The following is a 14931-nucleotide window of genomic DNA, read 5'->3' as shown; positions in this document are numbered from 1 at the left end:
GACACGACTGAGCGACTTCACTTTCACTTTTTCACTTTCATGCACTGGAGAAGGAAATGGCAACCCACTCCAGTGTTCTTGCCTGGAGAATCCCAGGGACAGCGGAGCCTGGTGGGCTGCCGTCTATGGGGTCGCACAGAGTCGGACACGTCTGAAATGACTTAGCAGCAGCAGCAGCAGTTGTGTGTGTGTGCGTGCTTCGTCATATCTGATTATTTATGACTCAATGGACTGTACTCTGCCAGGCTCCTCCGTCCATGGGATTTTCCATGCAAGAATACTGGAGAGGGTTTCCATTTCTTACTCCAGGGGATCCTCCCAACCCAGGGACAGAACCTGCATCTCCTGTGTCTCCTGTATTGTAGATGGGTTCTTTACCACTTGAGCCATCAGGGAAGCCCCACAAGCTTAGTAACATCACTGAAAAATTAGTCTGCTTTGGCACCATTTCATATTAGTAGCTTTTGCTCATCATAATTCAGCTAGGGTCAATATTTCCAAAAACATCAAGTATGAAAATGATCATCAAACCTATAAGTACTAGTCATAAACCAGGACAAATGGTAAATATTAAATTCCCAGATTAAATTTTTTTAAATACAATAATGAGAAGAGGTAATAGTGCATTTTGAAAAAAAGAGAAGAAATATTACTATGAAAGTTAGAACTGCCACACTAAGACTCTTAATTATTCAAAATGATTGGAAGATACATTTCTGTTAATCAAGAATCATATATAGTAACTATTAATACATTAATTTTCCAAAAATTATGATATAATGAAATGATTAATAAAACAGCATCAGATATTTAATCTATTTAGTGATGAAATTGGCATTTGATAAACATCACTCAGGTATCATTATGAACATGAATCATTATGTAAAACTGTTGACATAGTAAGTCTAAGACACTGAACTCACTCTATATATCATTCATTCATCTATTTTCCTTTATAAAGTAGTTTCTCTATGAAATAGAAATAAACAAATTATCATGGCTTTTTTTTTAATTTCAGATTTTAAAAATACCTTTCTATTTTCTCCAAGTATAAAAAATTTCACTGATTTCCCAAGATTTACTCTAGTAAAAACAAAGCTGGCTTAATAATTTTAAAGTCTGTGGGAAAAAGAGTACAGCATTAAATTACAGTTTAAAAAATAATGATATTTGCTATTTTTTACAGTAACATTTTTTAAAAAAATAAATACTCCATACCATGTGTTCTGGGCACTTTTTACAAGTAATATCAGGTCCTCCATTATTAGAAATCATCTGAAATCCTGGTAGACACACACATGAAGTTCCTAAAAAGAAGAGCCAATTTTGACCTTGATAAATAAAATTCCAAGATAGGAAAATTTTAATAACTCTTAAGATCTTGAGAAGCAGGAGCTAAGAGCAAGACAGTGGAGCCAGTACTGCCTGGGTTCTAATCTTGATTCTGCTGCTTAGTTTTGTGACCCTGAGCAAGGAACTGTTCTTTGCCTTGGCTTCCAATTAGGAACAGTACTTCCGTACCTTGTGGGGTTAATGTGAGTACTAAATTAGTCATTATTAGCATATAAAAAGTGTTATATTTACATCTTACAATATGTCTGGCATACACTAGGTATTGTGTTTGCTATAATTTTAAGTGCAAGCATAAATAAATTATTAAATTATAAATATTAAACTAATAACCAAACTACTGACTAACTGCTATGGGAGATTTTACATGTCTATTTCACCCAACCATACACATATACTCACTGAATTCAAATTCTGTCAAAACAAAATCTTATTAGGAAAGTTATCTTGATTCAAATAAATCACTGTTTTCCTCTAGAAAGATTAAAACAATCTTTGTAAGATAGTCACTGTTCAACTTGCTGGCTAGGTAAGGACAGCATTCTCTAAGAAGGCATTAAGTGGATACTTAATAGGAATCCATGTAGTAGAATGCTTATGATAACAGGGTGCATGACTATGAACCTTACATTTTATAGAATGAGTCTGGGAAATGCTTTCTTCTTACTTCCTCACCTGAGAAGCCTGACTTGTCCTACACAATGACTTAAAGACAAATCAAATTTCAAGATGGAAGAAAGTTAATACTATGGGTGACCAAATTGAGATTAAAAACATCCTAGAGTTTAGAATATGGGCAAAGTCTTATCCTGAGCAGTTTCAAAGGACAACTAGGACCAATGATGAACATCTCAAGAAAAAAAAAAAGTTTAATATAAAGAGACTTTGGAGGGTATTAGTAATATTCAACAATGAAAGGGCTAAGTCCTAAGGAAATCTATACTATTATGGACATTTTGTATAGTGGAAACACAGAGGTCGAGAAAGAGGGCAAAGAGATACAGGAGTTCTTCCTGTCTCCAATTTACAGGACAAAGAAGACTTGACCTCATCTGAACTTCCATTTTTTAATCCATAAATTGAGAAGGCTGGACCATAAATGGTTAAGGTCCCTTCCAGCTCTACATTTCTAAATTTGAGAAGATTTTTTAAAAAACTACCGAAGTTTACAAGCGCTAATTTGCATTCCTTGCCAAACAGGTCCTGTCACCTGCTCTTAGCACCTCAGACCATCGTGGTTGTTCAGTCGCTCAGTCGTGTCCGACTCTCTGCGACCCCAAAGATTACTTCTTTTCGCTCTCTTAGTCAGCTTTCCACGGGCCTCCCTAAAGGCCTCCTGATGAGGAGGAGGGGACTGGAGCCAAGAAATTCATTACGAGGCCTCGCGGGTGGCTGACTCAAGGTTTCCCCAACCTCCTTCGTTGTGTGTTTAAGCCTCAATCCTCCAAGGAGACCCTCCTCTCAGGCGTTGGCAGTTAACCTTTCTGAAACATTCTTTCCGCAGGGAGGGGAAAAAAAGATGTTTCAGCGACTCCGGGATCAAGGCGGGACTGCTCCTTTGGCCAGGGCCCGTCCCGAGACGTCTCACCTCGGGCATCCTGCCTCTGATTGGAGCCACACGCCACACAGGAGAGCGCCGAGATATCGAAGTACTGGTTGTGGCCGCACGTCTCCGGCTGCCGGAAAGGGAAAAAGAAGGTCTGAGCTTGTGAGAAGCGAGGGAGGACCTGCAAGAGGAACAGAGTCACACTCGCAGACGACAGGGTGGACCCAGCGGCCATCGCAACCACAGGCCCGCGGCCTCCCGTCGCCATGGTGCAGACGCCAGCGGCCAGGCCGTCTCCCCCGGCCCGTCAGCCTCAGCGGCGACTCTGCAGAGCTGATTGGATCGCGGCGCCCCGGTGTTCCGGAAATGTCTGCCTGCTTCGCCTGGTTGCTAGGTTACGAAAAGCCGCAGGAATCTGGCTATCTGGGAAAGGATGGGTTCGGTTCAGTTCAGTTCTATCGCTCGGTCGTGTCCGACTCTTTGCGATCCCATGGACAGCAGCACACCAGGCCTCCCTGTCCATCACCAACTCCAGGAGTTTACCCAAACTCATGTCCATTGAGTTGGTGATGCTATCCAACCAATCTCATCCTCTGTCGTCCCCTTCTCCCGCCTTCAATCATTCCCAGCATCAGGGTCTTTTCCAATGAGTCAGTTCTTCACATCAGGTGGCCAAAGTATTGGAGTTTCTGCTTCAGCACCAGCCCTTCCATTGAATATTCAGGACTGATTTCCTTTAGGATGGACTGGTTGGATCTCCTTGCAGTCCAAGGGACTCGCAAGAGTCTTCTCCAACACCGCAATTCAAAAGCATCAATTAGAGGCAAGCTAACCCTGTAGCCTGGCAGACACGACCAGACTTCAGACTATGAAGCGACCCCTTTGCGGGATGTGAAATCAATTTCAGAAGTCGCGAAATCGGTAACCGCAGCCAAGAAAATATCTGATTTTATCACACAAATTAAAAGTTTTGTTTCATTAAGTCGTTAAATGATATTTACAACAAAACTTATGGTCATTTTCATGTTAAAGGACACAGCCCAATAATGTATTTGTCAAGATACACTTGTCCAAAAAGTAGGGGAAAAAAACACAGATTTGAAATATGTAAAGGCAATGCCAAAGAATGCTCAAACTACCACACCATTGCACTCATCTCACACGCTAGTAAAGGAATGCTCAAAATTCTCCAAGCCAGGCTTCAGCAATATGTGAACCGTGAACTTCCTGATGCTCAAGCAGGTTTTAGAAAAGGCAGAGGAACCAGAGATCAAATTGCCAACATCCCCTGGATCATGGAAAAAGCAAGAGTGTTCCAGAAAAACATCTATTTCTGCTTTATTGACTATGCCAAAGCCTTTGACTGTGTGGATCACAATAAACTGTGGACAATTCTGAAAGAGATGGGAATACCAGACAGAACACCTGATCTGCTTCTTGAGAAATTTGTATGCAGGTCAGGAAGCAACAGTTAGAACTGGACATGGAACAACAGGCTGGTTCCAAATAGGAAAAGGAGTACGTCACGGCTGTATATTGTCACCCTGCTTATTTACCTTATATGCAGAGTACATCATGAGAAACGCTGGACTGGAAGAAACACAAGCTGAAATCAAGATTGCTGGGAGAAATATCAATCACCTCTGATATGCAGATGACACCACCCTTATGGCAGAAAGTGAAGAGGAACTCAAAAGCCTCTTGATGAAAGTGAAAGAGGAGAGTGAAAAAGTTGGCTTAAAGCTCAGCATTCAGAAAACGAAGATCATGGCATCCCATCCCACCACTTCATGGGAAATAGATGGGGAAACAGTGGAAACAGTGTCAGACTTTATTTTGGGGGGCTCCAAAATCACTGCAGATGGTGACTGCAGCCATGAAATTAAAAGACACTTACTCCTTGAAAGGAAAATTATGACCAACCTAGATAGCATATTCAAAAGCAGAGACATTACTTTGCCAACAAAGTTTCGTCTAGTCAAGGCTATGGTTTTTCCTGTGGTCATATATGGATGTGAGAGTTGGACTGTGAAGAAGGCTGAGTGCCAAAGAATTGATGCTTTTGAAGTGTGGTGTTGGAGAAGACTCTTGAGAGTCCCTTGGACTGCAAAGAGATCCAACCAGTCCATTCCGAAGGAGATCGGCCCTGGGATTTCTTTGGAAGGACTGATGCTGAAGCTGAAACTCCAGTACTTTGGCCACCTCATGCGAAGAGTTGACTCATTGGAAAAGACTCTGACACTGGGAGGGATTGGGGGCAGGAGGAGAAGGGGATGACAGGATGAGATGGCTGGATGGCATCACTGACTTGATGGACGTGGGTCTGGGTGAACTCTGGGAGTTGGTGATGGACAGGGAGGCCTGGCCTGCTGTGATTCATGGGGTTGCAAAGAGTTGGACACGACTGAGCGACTGAACTGAACTGAACTGAACTGAATGTTGGACAACTGGCTCAAGCACTGAAAAAGAGGGCCTCCCTGGTGGCTTAGATGGTAAAGAATCTGCGTGCAATGCAGGAGACCGGGGTTCAATCCCTGGATCAGAAACATCCCCTATAGAAGGAAATGAAACCCGCTCCAGTACTCTTGCCCGGAAAATCCCATAAACGAAGGAATCTGGTGGGCTACACTCCATGGGATCGCAGAGTGGGACTTTCACTTCACTGAAAAAAGATCTTTCCTGACAGACCTTTTTTTGTGTTTCTATGTTCTTTGTTTTGAGCATAGAAATCATGTTCATAAAATGAGATCTTTAGTCCAGTTGTAAATAAAGAAGGAATCTATTTTTTAAGTCAAATATACACTTGTCTTTCAAAATGGGCACTCTTAGAGGCTGTTGGGCCCCAAAATTTTAGAATTAACTTCAAAGCCAGTTTCTGGGTCATAAAAAGAAGCTGTTTCTCAATATTAAATTTCATTTCTGCTTTTGTTGTATTCTGTTTGTTTTATTTTGTCCTTCCTCCCCAATAAAACTGGCATATTTTGAAACCACCTTATTCATCAGTATACCTTGATATGACTTTCAAATTTTCCAAAAACCCACAAACTTTGTAATGAAAATGATGACTTATTACTATTAAGGAGAATACACACACACACACACACACACACACATAATATTCTCAGTACCTGTGGGAAAATATGTCTAAGAAATTTAGATAAATTTATTAACCATATTTAGGCTTAGTATTTGTCTGAAAGATGATGCTGTGAAAGTGCTGCACTCAGTATGCCAGCAAATTTGGAAAACTCAGCAGTGGCCACAGGACTGGAAAAGGTCAGTTTTCATTCCAATCCCAAAGAAAGGCAATGCCAAAGAATGCTCAAACTACCGCACAATTGCACTCATCTCACACACTAGTAAAGTAATGCTCAAAATTCTCCAAGCCAGGCTTCAGCAATATGTGAACCGTGAACTTCCTGATGCTCAAGCTGGTTTTTAAAAAGGCAGAGGAACCAGAGATCAAATTGCCAACATCCGCTGGATCATGGAAAAAGCAAGAGAGTTCCAGAAAAACATCTATTTCTGCTTTATTGACTATGCCAAAGCCTTTGACTGTGTGGATCACAATAAACTGTGGACAATTCTGAAAGAGATGGGAATACCAGACCACCTGACCTGCCTCTTGAGAAATCTGTATGCAGGTCAGGAAGCAACAGTTAGAACTGGACATGGAACAACAGGCTGGTTCCAAATAGGAAAAGGAGTACGTCACGGCTGTATATTGTCACCCTGTTTATTTACCTTATATGCAGAGTACATCATGAGAAACGCTGGACTGGAAGAAACACAAGCTGGAATCAAGATTGCCGGGAGAAATATCAATAACCTCAGATATGCAGATGACACCACCCTTATGGCAGAAAGTGAAGAGGAACTCAAAAGCCTCTTGATGAAAGTGAAAATGGAGTGTGAAAAAGTTGGCTTAAAGCTCAACATTCAGAAAACGAAGATCATGGCATCCCATCCCACCACTTCATGGGAAATAGATGGGGAAACAGTGGAAACAGTGTCAGACTTTATTTTTCTGGGCTCCAAAATCACTGCAGATAGTGACTGCAGCCATGAAATTAAAAGACGCTTACTCCTTGGAAGGAAAGTTATGACCAACCTAGATAGCATATTCAAAAGCAGAGACATTACTTTGCCAACAAAGGTTCGTCTAGTCAAGGCTATGGTTTTTCCTGTGGTCATATATGGATGTGAGAGTTGGACTGTGAAGAAGGCTGAGCTCCGAAGAATTGATGCTTTTGAAGTGTGGTGTTGGAGAAGACTCTTGAGAGTCCCTTGGACTGCAAAGAGATCCAACCAGTCCATTCTGAAGGAGATCGGCCCTGGGATTTCTTTGGAGGGAATGATGCTAAAGCTGAAACTCCAGTACTTTGGCCACCTCATGCGAAGAGTTGACTCATTGGAAAAGACTCTGATGCTGGGAGGGATTGGGGGCAGGAGGAGAAGGGGATGACAGAGGATGAGATGGCTGGATGGCATCACTGACTCGATGGGCGTGAGTCTGGGTGAACTCCGGGAGTTAGTGATGGACGGGGAGGCCTGGCGTGCTGCGGTTCATGGGGTCGCAAAGAGTCGGACACGACTGAGCGACTGGTATGATCTGATCTGATCTGATTTGTCATGTGACCATCTGCAAAAGACCAACATTCATTCTGTCACTAATATCTACGACAGAAAGAGGTATATGTTCTGAAAGCTGTTCCTTAAAATAGGCATTATAAAAAATGTTTTTGAGTAATTAACATGTTGTTAGAGTCTATAATTTGAAATAGAAGTTACTTATCTGAAATAATTTTTGAAAAACATATGACTGTACAAATGTTAAAAGGAGCTCAGAAAGGGTATGGTTAGAATAGTTGAGATTAATCTACAAAAGCTTCTTATGTGTGAATTTTAACTTATCTTTTTTAATGCTCTGTAAGAGGCTTCAGAGTGGTGATATTTACTCACTGTCTACTATATAATTGAAGCAATAAAAGAGCAGGTTATTTGTGTTCCACACTGTGCACTATGCTAAGCACTTGGCAGCATAAACGTTAACTCTTCATAATAACCTTTTGCAGGAATATTATCCCCCCTTTTTTGGATACCTTATAATCAAAGAAACTGAAGATCGAAAAAGTTACATTTTAGGAAGTGGTGAAACCAAACTTTATCTCCATCTGTCCAACTCCAAAACCTGTTATCTTTTCAATCTACTAAGTGGCTTCTTTGTGGAATAGTTAGAGAAAAAAATCTGGCATATTGTATATGTAGGACAAACCTGTTGTCTTTAGTTAACAAGATGATACTGCCATTTTACACCACAGGCAGGGGAAATATGGTTGTCTAAGACCTTCGGGCATTTCACCTAAAAAACATCTTTCCCAAAGAGCTAAATAGAGAGTTTATTTGTAGCAGAAGTATTCAAAATAGATGTAGTTAAATTTGAAATAACTGTGGATACTCTGGGTTCATCTTTATAAACTGCCTAGAAGGATAACAGAAAGACTGTTAGCTAAAACCGTGAAGCATAAATTGGGGCTGTATCATTAGGAATATTTTCACTGCAAGTAATAGAAAATCACATAGTTTAAGCCAGTTCACAATGGCTTAACAAAAGCAAACATGAAAATTCTGACATAGAGGCTGCTGATGTTTATTCAACGATATCAGATGGTCATCTCTGCAGTTCTCTTGGTTTTTCTCTCCTAGTTGCCATGTGATTGCCTTATGCCAGAAATCAACATTCAGATTTAAGACAAGAAGAAGGAAAGTTACTGAATCAGAGATATTTTCTCTGTCTCTTTAGTCAGGAAAGCCAGTGTTTTCTGAATGCCAGATGTTATGCTAAAGTTAAACTTCTTACATGCATCATTTCAATCTTTTATGAATAAGTAATAATCTCCATTTATCAGGCTTAAAGACAGGCCCAATATCACCCAGCTAAGAAGTTAAAGAGTTATACATAGAAGTGAATGAGAAGAAGAACATAGTTTAAATAAGCTTAGGAAGAACTTTACCCCCCAAAAGTGAAAGGGTGAGTTCAAACACAGTTGCAATTGCTCACTGAACATCTATAATGAGATAGGCATTGCAACATGCCTTACCAAAATTATCATCCACTCAACAACCTTATGAAACCTATACTGTTATTCTCATCTCTTCTTATAGAAGATTAATGGAGCAACAAGGAGATTTTTCAAACTTACCAAAATACAAAGATTTCAATCTACAGAGGTAACTTTAAATTATGGCAGTTTAACTCTCAGGGCTCCTTAATCACAATGCTGTGTGTCCTAACAATATAAATGCTACAGAAAGGCAAGGGGCTGAGGATGGAGAAAAAGTCTTTGGATTTGGCAATTAGGGGATCATTAGTTATCTTTTACAGTGCAGCTTTATTACAGTGATAAGGGTAGAAGTAAGTCAGAGCAGTATTAAGAGTAACCAACAGATGTAGAGTATTTTGACAATGAAAGGAAAGCAAAAGAAGGGACTGAGCTAAAACAATTTAAATTTTTTCTTAGGATAAGAAGAATATGTCTATAAGTGGAGAGGAAAGTAAAGGAGTAGTAGAAGAGAGATTCAAAATAAAGAAGGAATAATTGACTCTCTTGAGCTTCTGGGAAGTGGTCAAAGACTTAGATGTAAGACTGGGAGAAGGATCACGTAATAGGAAGAGAGTCATTCTTTCTCAGACTAGAAGAAAAGAGAAAGGTGAGTGAAGCCATCCAGAAATCTGGGACTAAGGATTAGAGAAGTTGAGTAAGATCAGTTTTTTAAGTAAAGAACATAGGTAAAAATAAGAAATTCTTTGAAAAGATAGAGTAGACAATTGGAAGGGAAATCATCTAGAGTTGAAAGTTGGCAGCAAGTCTAGATCTTACTTACCTACAAAGCTGAATCATGTCAGAGTGGGAGCAGACAGAGGGTAGGTTAGGAAGGTTCTAGGGTCAAAATGAATAGTTTATGGAGAAAATGAGTGTAGTTTGATTATGTTGAGCAAGTTGCCTACTCAGGTAGAGAGGTATAACAAAAATGGGTGTGATGGTCTCGGGCTTGATGAAGAGTTTGGAACCAGAAATGAAAATCATTTTGAGTATCCCAGACTATTGTATATTTGAATCCTTAAACAGAGTTAAGAGAGGCAGAATCACAAGGGAAGAGAGCCTGGGGTGAGAAGTCAAAAGGCAGCTCTTCTTTGGTGGAGAATTTTCCAAACATGTGTTGAGCACTTCTCGGATCCCTGAGTCAGGAAGATCTCCTGGAGGAGGAAATAGCTACTAACTCCAGTATATTTGCCTAGAAAAATTCTATGGACAGAGGAGCCTGGTGGGCTACAGTCCACAGGGTCACATAGAGTCTGGACACAACCAAGTGACTGAGCGTACACATACATGAGTAGACACTTGGGGACAAGAGCTATCCCTGGTGCTTTCGCTCAGTGGCTTCATAACCTTGTACAGAAGCAGACACAGAAACAATTACTTTGAGACAAATGCTGTCTTTGAGACTGTGAAACTGGCAGATGTTATTACCCTTGCCTTACTGGGCAGGAGGGAGATCAGTGAAGATACAAAGGACAGGACAGGTCGCAGCTCCACCAGAGCAGAACCAGAGGCACCAGTGAGCAGGCACACCGGCAGATGACACGTATGTCAGCATGCCTGAGGTGTGGGGAGTGTGTGGTCAATGGCAGGAGATGAAGCTAGAAAGGTAAGAAGAAATAAAAATGAAGGTTCTTAAATGCTTGTTATTTGTCTTCTACTGTTGATCAGATTTGCATTTTAGAAAATATCCTAGGGAAAAAGCATATGGAAACCTCTAGACGTAGAGATGCCTTGGAAGGTTAAAGCAGAAATCTAGGGTATAAGGGCAGGGGAAGAAGGGAGAAGCAGGAGAAGATAAATGAAAGAGCTGTTTTAGGAGGAATTATTGTGAGAATTTTAGGCTTGGATGGAGGAAGTAAAGAAACAGGAACAAGTACATTCCCAGGTTTCCTGATTTAGGTGGCTGGGTGTATGGTGACATTAAAGGAACATCGAAAATACTTGGGGCAGACAAAGGCTTTTCACCAAATGAAAAAAAAAAAAAAAAATTAAAGTAGAAATTCAATTTACAGGAATTTTCTAGTATGTTGGTGAGAGTTAGGACCATGGATAATAATCGAAATAATTGATATTAATCGCTTGCTTTCAATGTGCCAGGCACTACAATATCTCATTTAACACTAAATTGGAACCATTATCATCACCTTTACTTTACAATGAGAAAACCAAGGCATAGAAAGATCTGTGATTTTCTAGGGTCACACTCACACCATGATTCTAACCCTGGCAATTGACACCAGAGCCCATGCTTTTAACTCTGACTCTTTACTCATGCTTCTGAATCCCTGGGTGTGCTTTCCTGGGCATTAATAAACAAAAGGAAAAAGCAAGTGAGCCCGTGAGAGGATTAATGAATTAAAATATTGCAAAGAATGTGAAGACCAAATTCAAAGTGCAAAAGTGGAGGTTGTGGTCCAAAGAGAAATTAGGTCAAGATCCTTCAGTTGGGGCATCTTGTGTGGTGAGTCCTGCACTCTTTCCCAATCTCCAGACACTTATTTATAAACAAATAGATATAAACAACTGCTGCTTTGCATTCGGTATGTTCTAAACAGAACTTGACTTCCATGATAGAACACTCTTCTGGTTTTCCTCCAGGTTATTCCTAGAACAAACTTTCTGGTTATTCTTGCTCTCTGACTCCGTTACCTAGCCATTAGATATGGAATCCCTGGGATCTCAGCCGTAGACTTTTGACTCCTCTCATTCTTTGATTTTCCCCTCCTGGGGAAAGTTATGTCCAAGATTTAAATGACTACTTTTTGCAGATGACTCACATATGTATGTAAATTCAGGACAAATAACTTTTCTGAGCTCTGATTCAGTATTTCCACTGTTTTCTTGAAAAACTCCATTTGGGTGGAATGAAGCATTTTTAAACCCAGATGTCCAAAAACAGCTCATGATCTCCACCCCGTTCCCCAGCCCCCAAACCTTCCCTCTTCTAAGTGTACTCCATCTCAGTTGATGGCAATCATCAAACTATAAAAAAGGCCAAAAATCTAGGGGTAGTTTTTGATGCTTTTCTTTCCTTCAACTTACCATATCGGTACACTGGCAAGACTTCTTGCTTTTTATCTTCTAAATATCTCTTGAATTTATTATTCAAATATCCTTTGGAATCTTACTTTTCTTAATCTCTATCATCACTGCCACCCTAAGTGCAACCTTCCCCTCCTCTAAATTACTGCAGCAGCCTATTTTAAACTTAATTTTTCAGCCGTAGGCATTCTCCATTGTCTGCCTTCTATGAAAGATGAAGATTTGCTTTTTATCACGTTTTCTGAACCTCTCCATCTTTCTAATATATATATTATTTATTTTACATTTTCAGTTGGAGTAGTAATCACTTTTTACACTACTGTTACTACTTAAATGCTATTCACATTTGAGTCATGTACCATACCAGGGCTTCCCTGGTGGCTCAGACAGGAAAGCCTCTGCCTGCAATGCAAGAGACCCAGGTTCAATCCCTGGGTCAGGAAGATCCCCTGGAGAAGGAAATGGCAACTCAGTCCAGTACTCTTGCCTGGAAAATCCCATGATGGAGGAGCTTGGTGGGCTACAGTCCACGGGGTCACAAAGAGTCGGACACGACTGAGCGACTTCACCTCACCCACCATACCATGATGTTTATCGTCCTCTTATTTGAATAAGTGTCTTCTTTGCTTCTTTTGGAAAAGGAAATGGCAACCCACTCCAGTATTCTTGCCTGGAGAATCCCATGGACAGAGGAGCCTAGCGGGCTATAATCCATGGGGTCGCAAAGAGTCGGACACAACTGAGCGACTTCATCTCACCCACCATACCATGATGTTTATCATTCTCTTATTTGAATAAGTATCTTCTTTGCTTCTTTAATGATCTTTTGCTTCATTAAAAAGTCCTCAATTCTTCCTCAGGACTATGATTCTCCTTTAAGTATATTCAGTACCTTTACTATGTGCCACATTCTCCTCCAGTGGTTTTGATCTTTATTAGTAGCCCTTTGAAGCAGGTCTTGTTATCCCCAATTTACAAATGAGGAAATTTAGGAACAGAGCAAGGCAATATCCAGGCATCTATATTCTTTTTCTTTTTTTAGGAAAATAAATTTATTTTATTTATTTATTTTTATCGAGGTATAACTGACATATAGCCTTAGATTAGCTTCAGGTGTACAACATAAGGATTCAATATTTATGTATATTACAAAATGATCACCATAATAAGTTTAGTTAACATCTGTCACCACACAAAGGTACAATTTTTCTCTTGTGATGAGAACTTTTAAGATCTACTCTCTTTAGCAACTTTCAAATGTACAATACAGTATTATTAACTCTATTCACAATGCTATTGGAGAAGGGAATGGCAATGCACTCCAGTGTTCTTACCTGGAGAATCCCATGGACAGAGGAGCTTGGTGGGCTGCAGTCCATGGGGTCACAAAGAGTTGGACACAACTGAGTGACTCACACACACACACACAATACTATATATTATATCCACATGACTTATTTTACAACTGAAAGTTTGTACCTTTTGAAGCCTTCCACCCATTTTTCTCACCTCCTGCCTCTGGCAACCACCTATTTGTTCTTTGTATCTATGATCTCTGTTTTTTCTTAAGATTCCACACATAAGTGAAATCATACAATTATATGGTATTCTCTGTCAGACTTATAATTTAGTATAATGCCTTCAAGATCCATTCATGTTATTGCAGGTGGCAAGATTTCAGTCTTTTTGATGGCTGAGTGATATTCCATTATGAATAAATAAATATATATCTATCTCCCAATTTCTTTATCCATTCATCTCTTGATGAATGCTTAGGTCATTTTTTATATCTTAGCTATTGTAAATTCTACAATGAACATAGAGGTGCATACATCTTTTTGAACTAGTATTTTCATTTTCTTCAGGTAAATATCCAGAAGTACAATTGCTGGATCATGCTGCTGCTGCTGCTAAGTCGCTTCAGTCGTGTCCGACTCTGTGCGACCCCATAGATGGCAGCCCACCAGGCACCCCCGTCCCTGGGATTCTCCAGGCAAGAACACTGGAGTGGGTTGCCATTTCCTCCTCCAGTGCATGAAAGTGAAAAGTGCAAGTGAAGTCGCTCAGTCCTGTCCGACTCTAGCGACCCCATGGACTGCAGCCTACCAGGCTCCTCCGTCCGTGGTATTTTCCAGGCAAAAGTACTGGAGTGGGGTGCCATTGCCTTCTCCAGCTGGATCATATGACAGTTCTATTTTTAATTTTTTAGAAACTTCCATGCTGCTTTCCATAACGGCTCACCAATTTACATTTCCACCAACAGTGCACAAGGGTTCTCTTTTCTCTATATGCTGGCTAATGCTTCCTTCTTCTCTTTTTGATAATAACCATTCTCACAGATATTAGATGTTATCCCATTGTGATTTTGATTTGGATTTCCTGAATAATTAGAGATGCTGAGCTCCATTTCATGTGGCTGTTGGCCACCTGTATGTCTTCTTCGGGAAAATGTCTATTCAGATCTTATACCCATTTTTAAATCAGATTATTTGGGGGGTTTTGCTATTGAATTGTATGAGTAGTTTATATATTTTAGATACTCTTATTAGATATTTGTTGCTCAGTTGCTCAGTCATGTCTGACCCTGAGACCCCACGGACTGCAGCATGCCAGGCTTCCCTGTCCTTCACCATCTCCTGGAGCTTGCCCAAACTCATGCCCATTTAGTTGGTGATGCCATCCAACCATCTCATCCTCTGTCATCCCCTTCTCCTCCTGCCTTCAGTCTTTCCCAGCATCAGGGTCTTTTCTAACGAGTCAGTTCTTTGCTTCAGATGGTCAAAGTATTGGCGCTTCTACTTCAGCATCAGTCCTTCCAATGAATATTCAGGACTGATTTCTTTTAGAATTGACTGGTTTGATCTCCTTGCTGTCCGAGGGACTCTTAAG

General features: G+C 40.4%; 1 protein-coding gene across 5 annotated transcripts in view; it reads right to left on the bottom strand.

Annotated features, from left to right (window-relative positions):
* The window catches only part of TMEM67 (transmembrane protein 67), a 45272-nt gene extending 42049 nt beyond the window's left edge, over nt 1-3223 (bottom strand). For 3 of the 5 annotated variants that reach the window (XR_006544829.2, XR_006544830.2, XR_006544831.2), the window contains exons 1-2: nt 2939-3223; nt 1219-1307 (exon numbers count right to left, since the gene is read on the bottom strand). Coding sequence is in view for 2 of the 5 variants with exons in the window: in XM_044928531.2 (XP_044784466.2) it covers nt 1219-1307; nt 2939-3164 (315 nt within the window). In the remaining 3 variants the exon portion in view is untranslated. The remainder of the gene's footprint in view (nt 1-1218; nt 1308-2938) is intronic. The other 2 variants (XM_044928531.2, XM_006055175.4) reach the window with 1 other exon arrangement.
* Nucleotides 3224-14931: the final 11708 nt, after the last annotated feature.

This window comes from Bubalus bubalis, chromosome 15, assembly GCF_019923935.1.
Source record: "Bubalus bubalis isolate 160015118507 breed Murrah chromosome 15, NDDB_SH_1, whole genome shotgun sequence".
Taxonomy (NCBI): Eukaryota; Metazoa; Chordata; class Mammalia; order Artiodactyla; family Bovidae; genus Bubalus; species Bubalus bubalis.
This window is presented reverse-complemented; position numbering and strand designations above follow the sequence as displayed.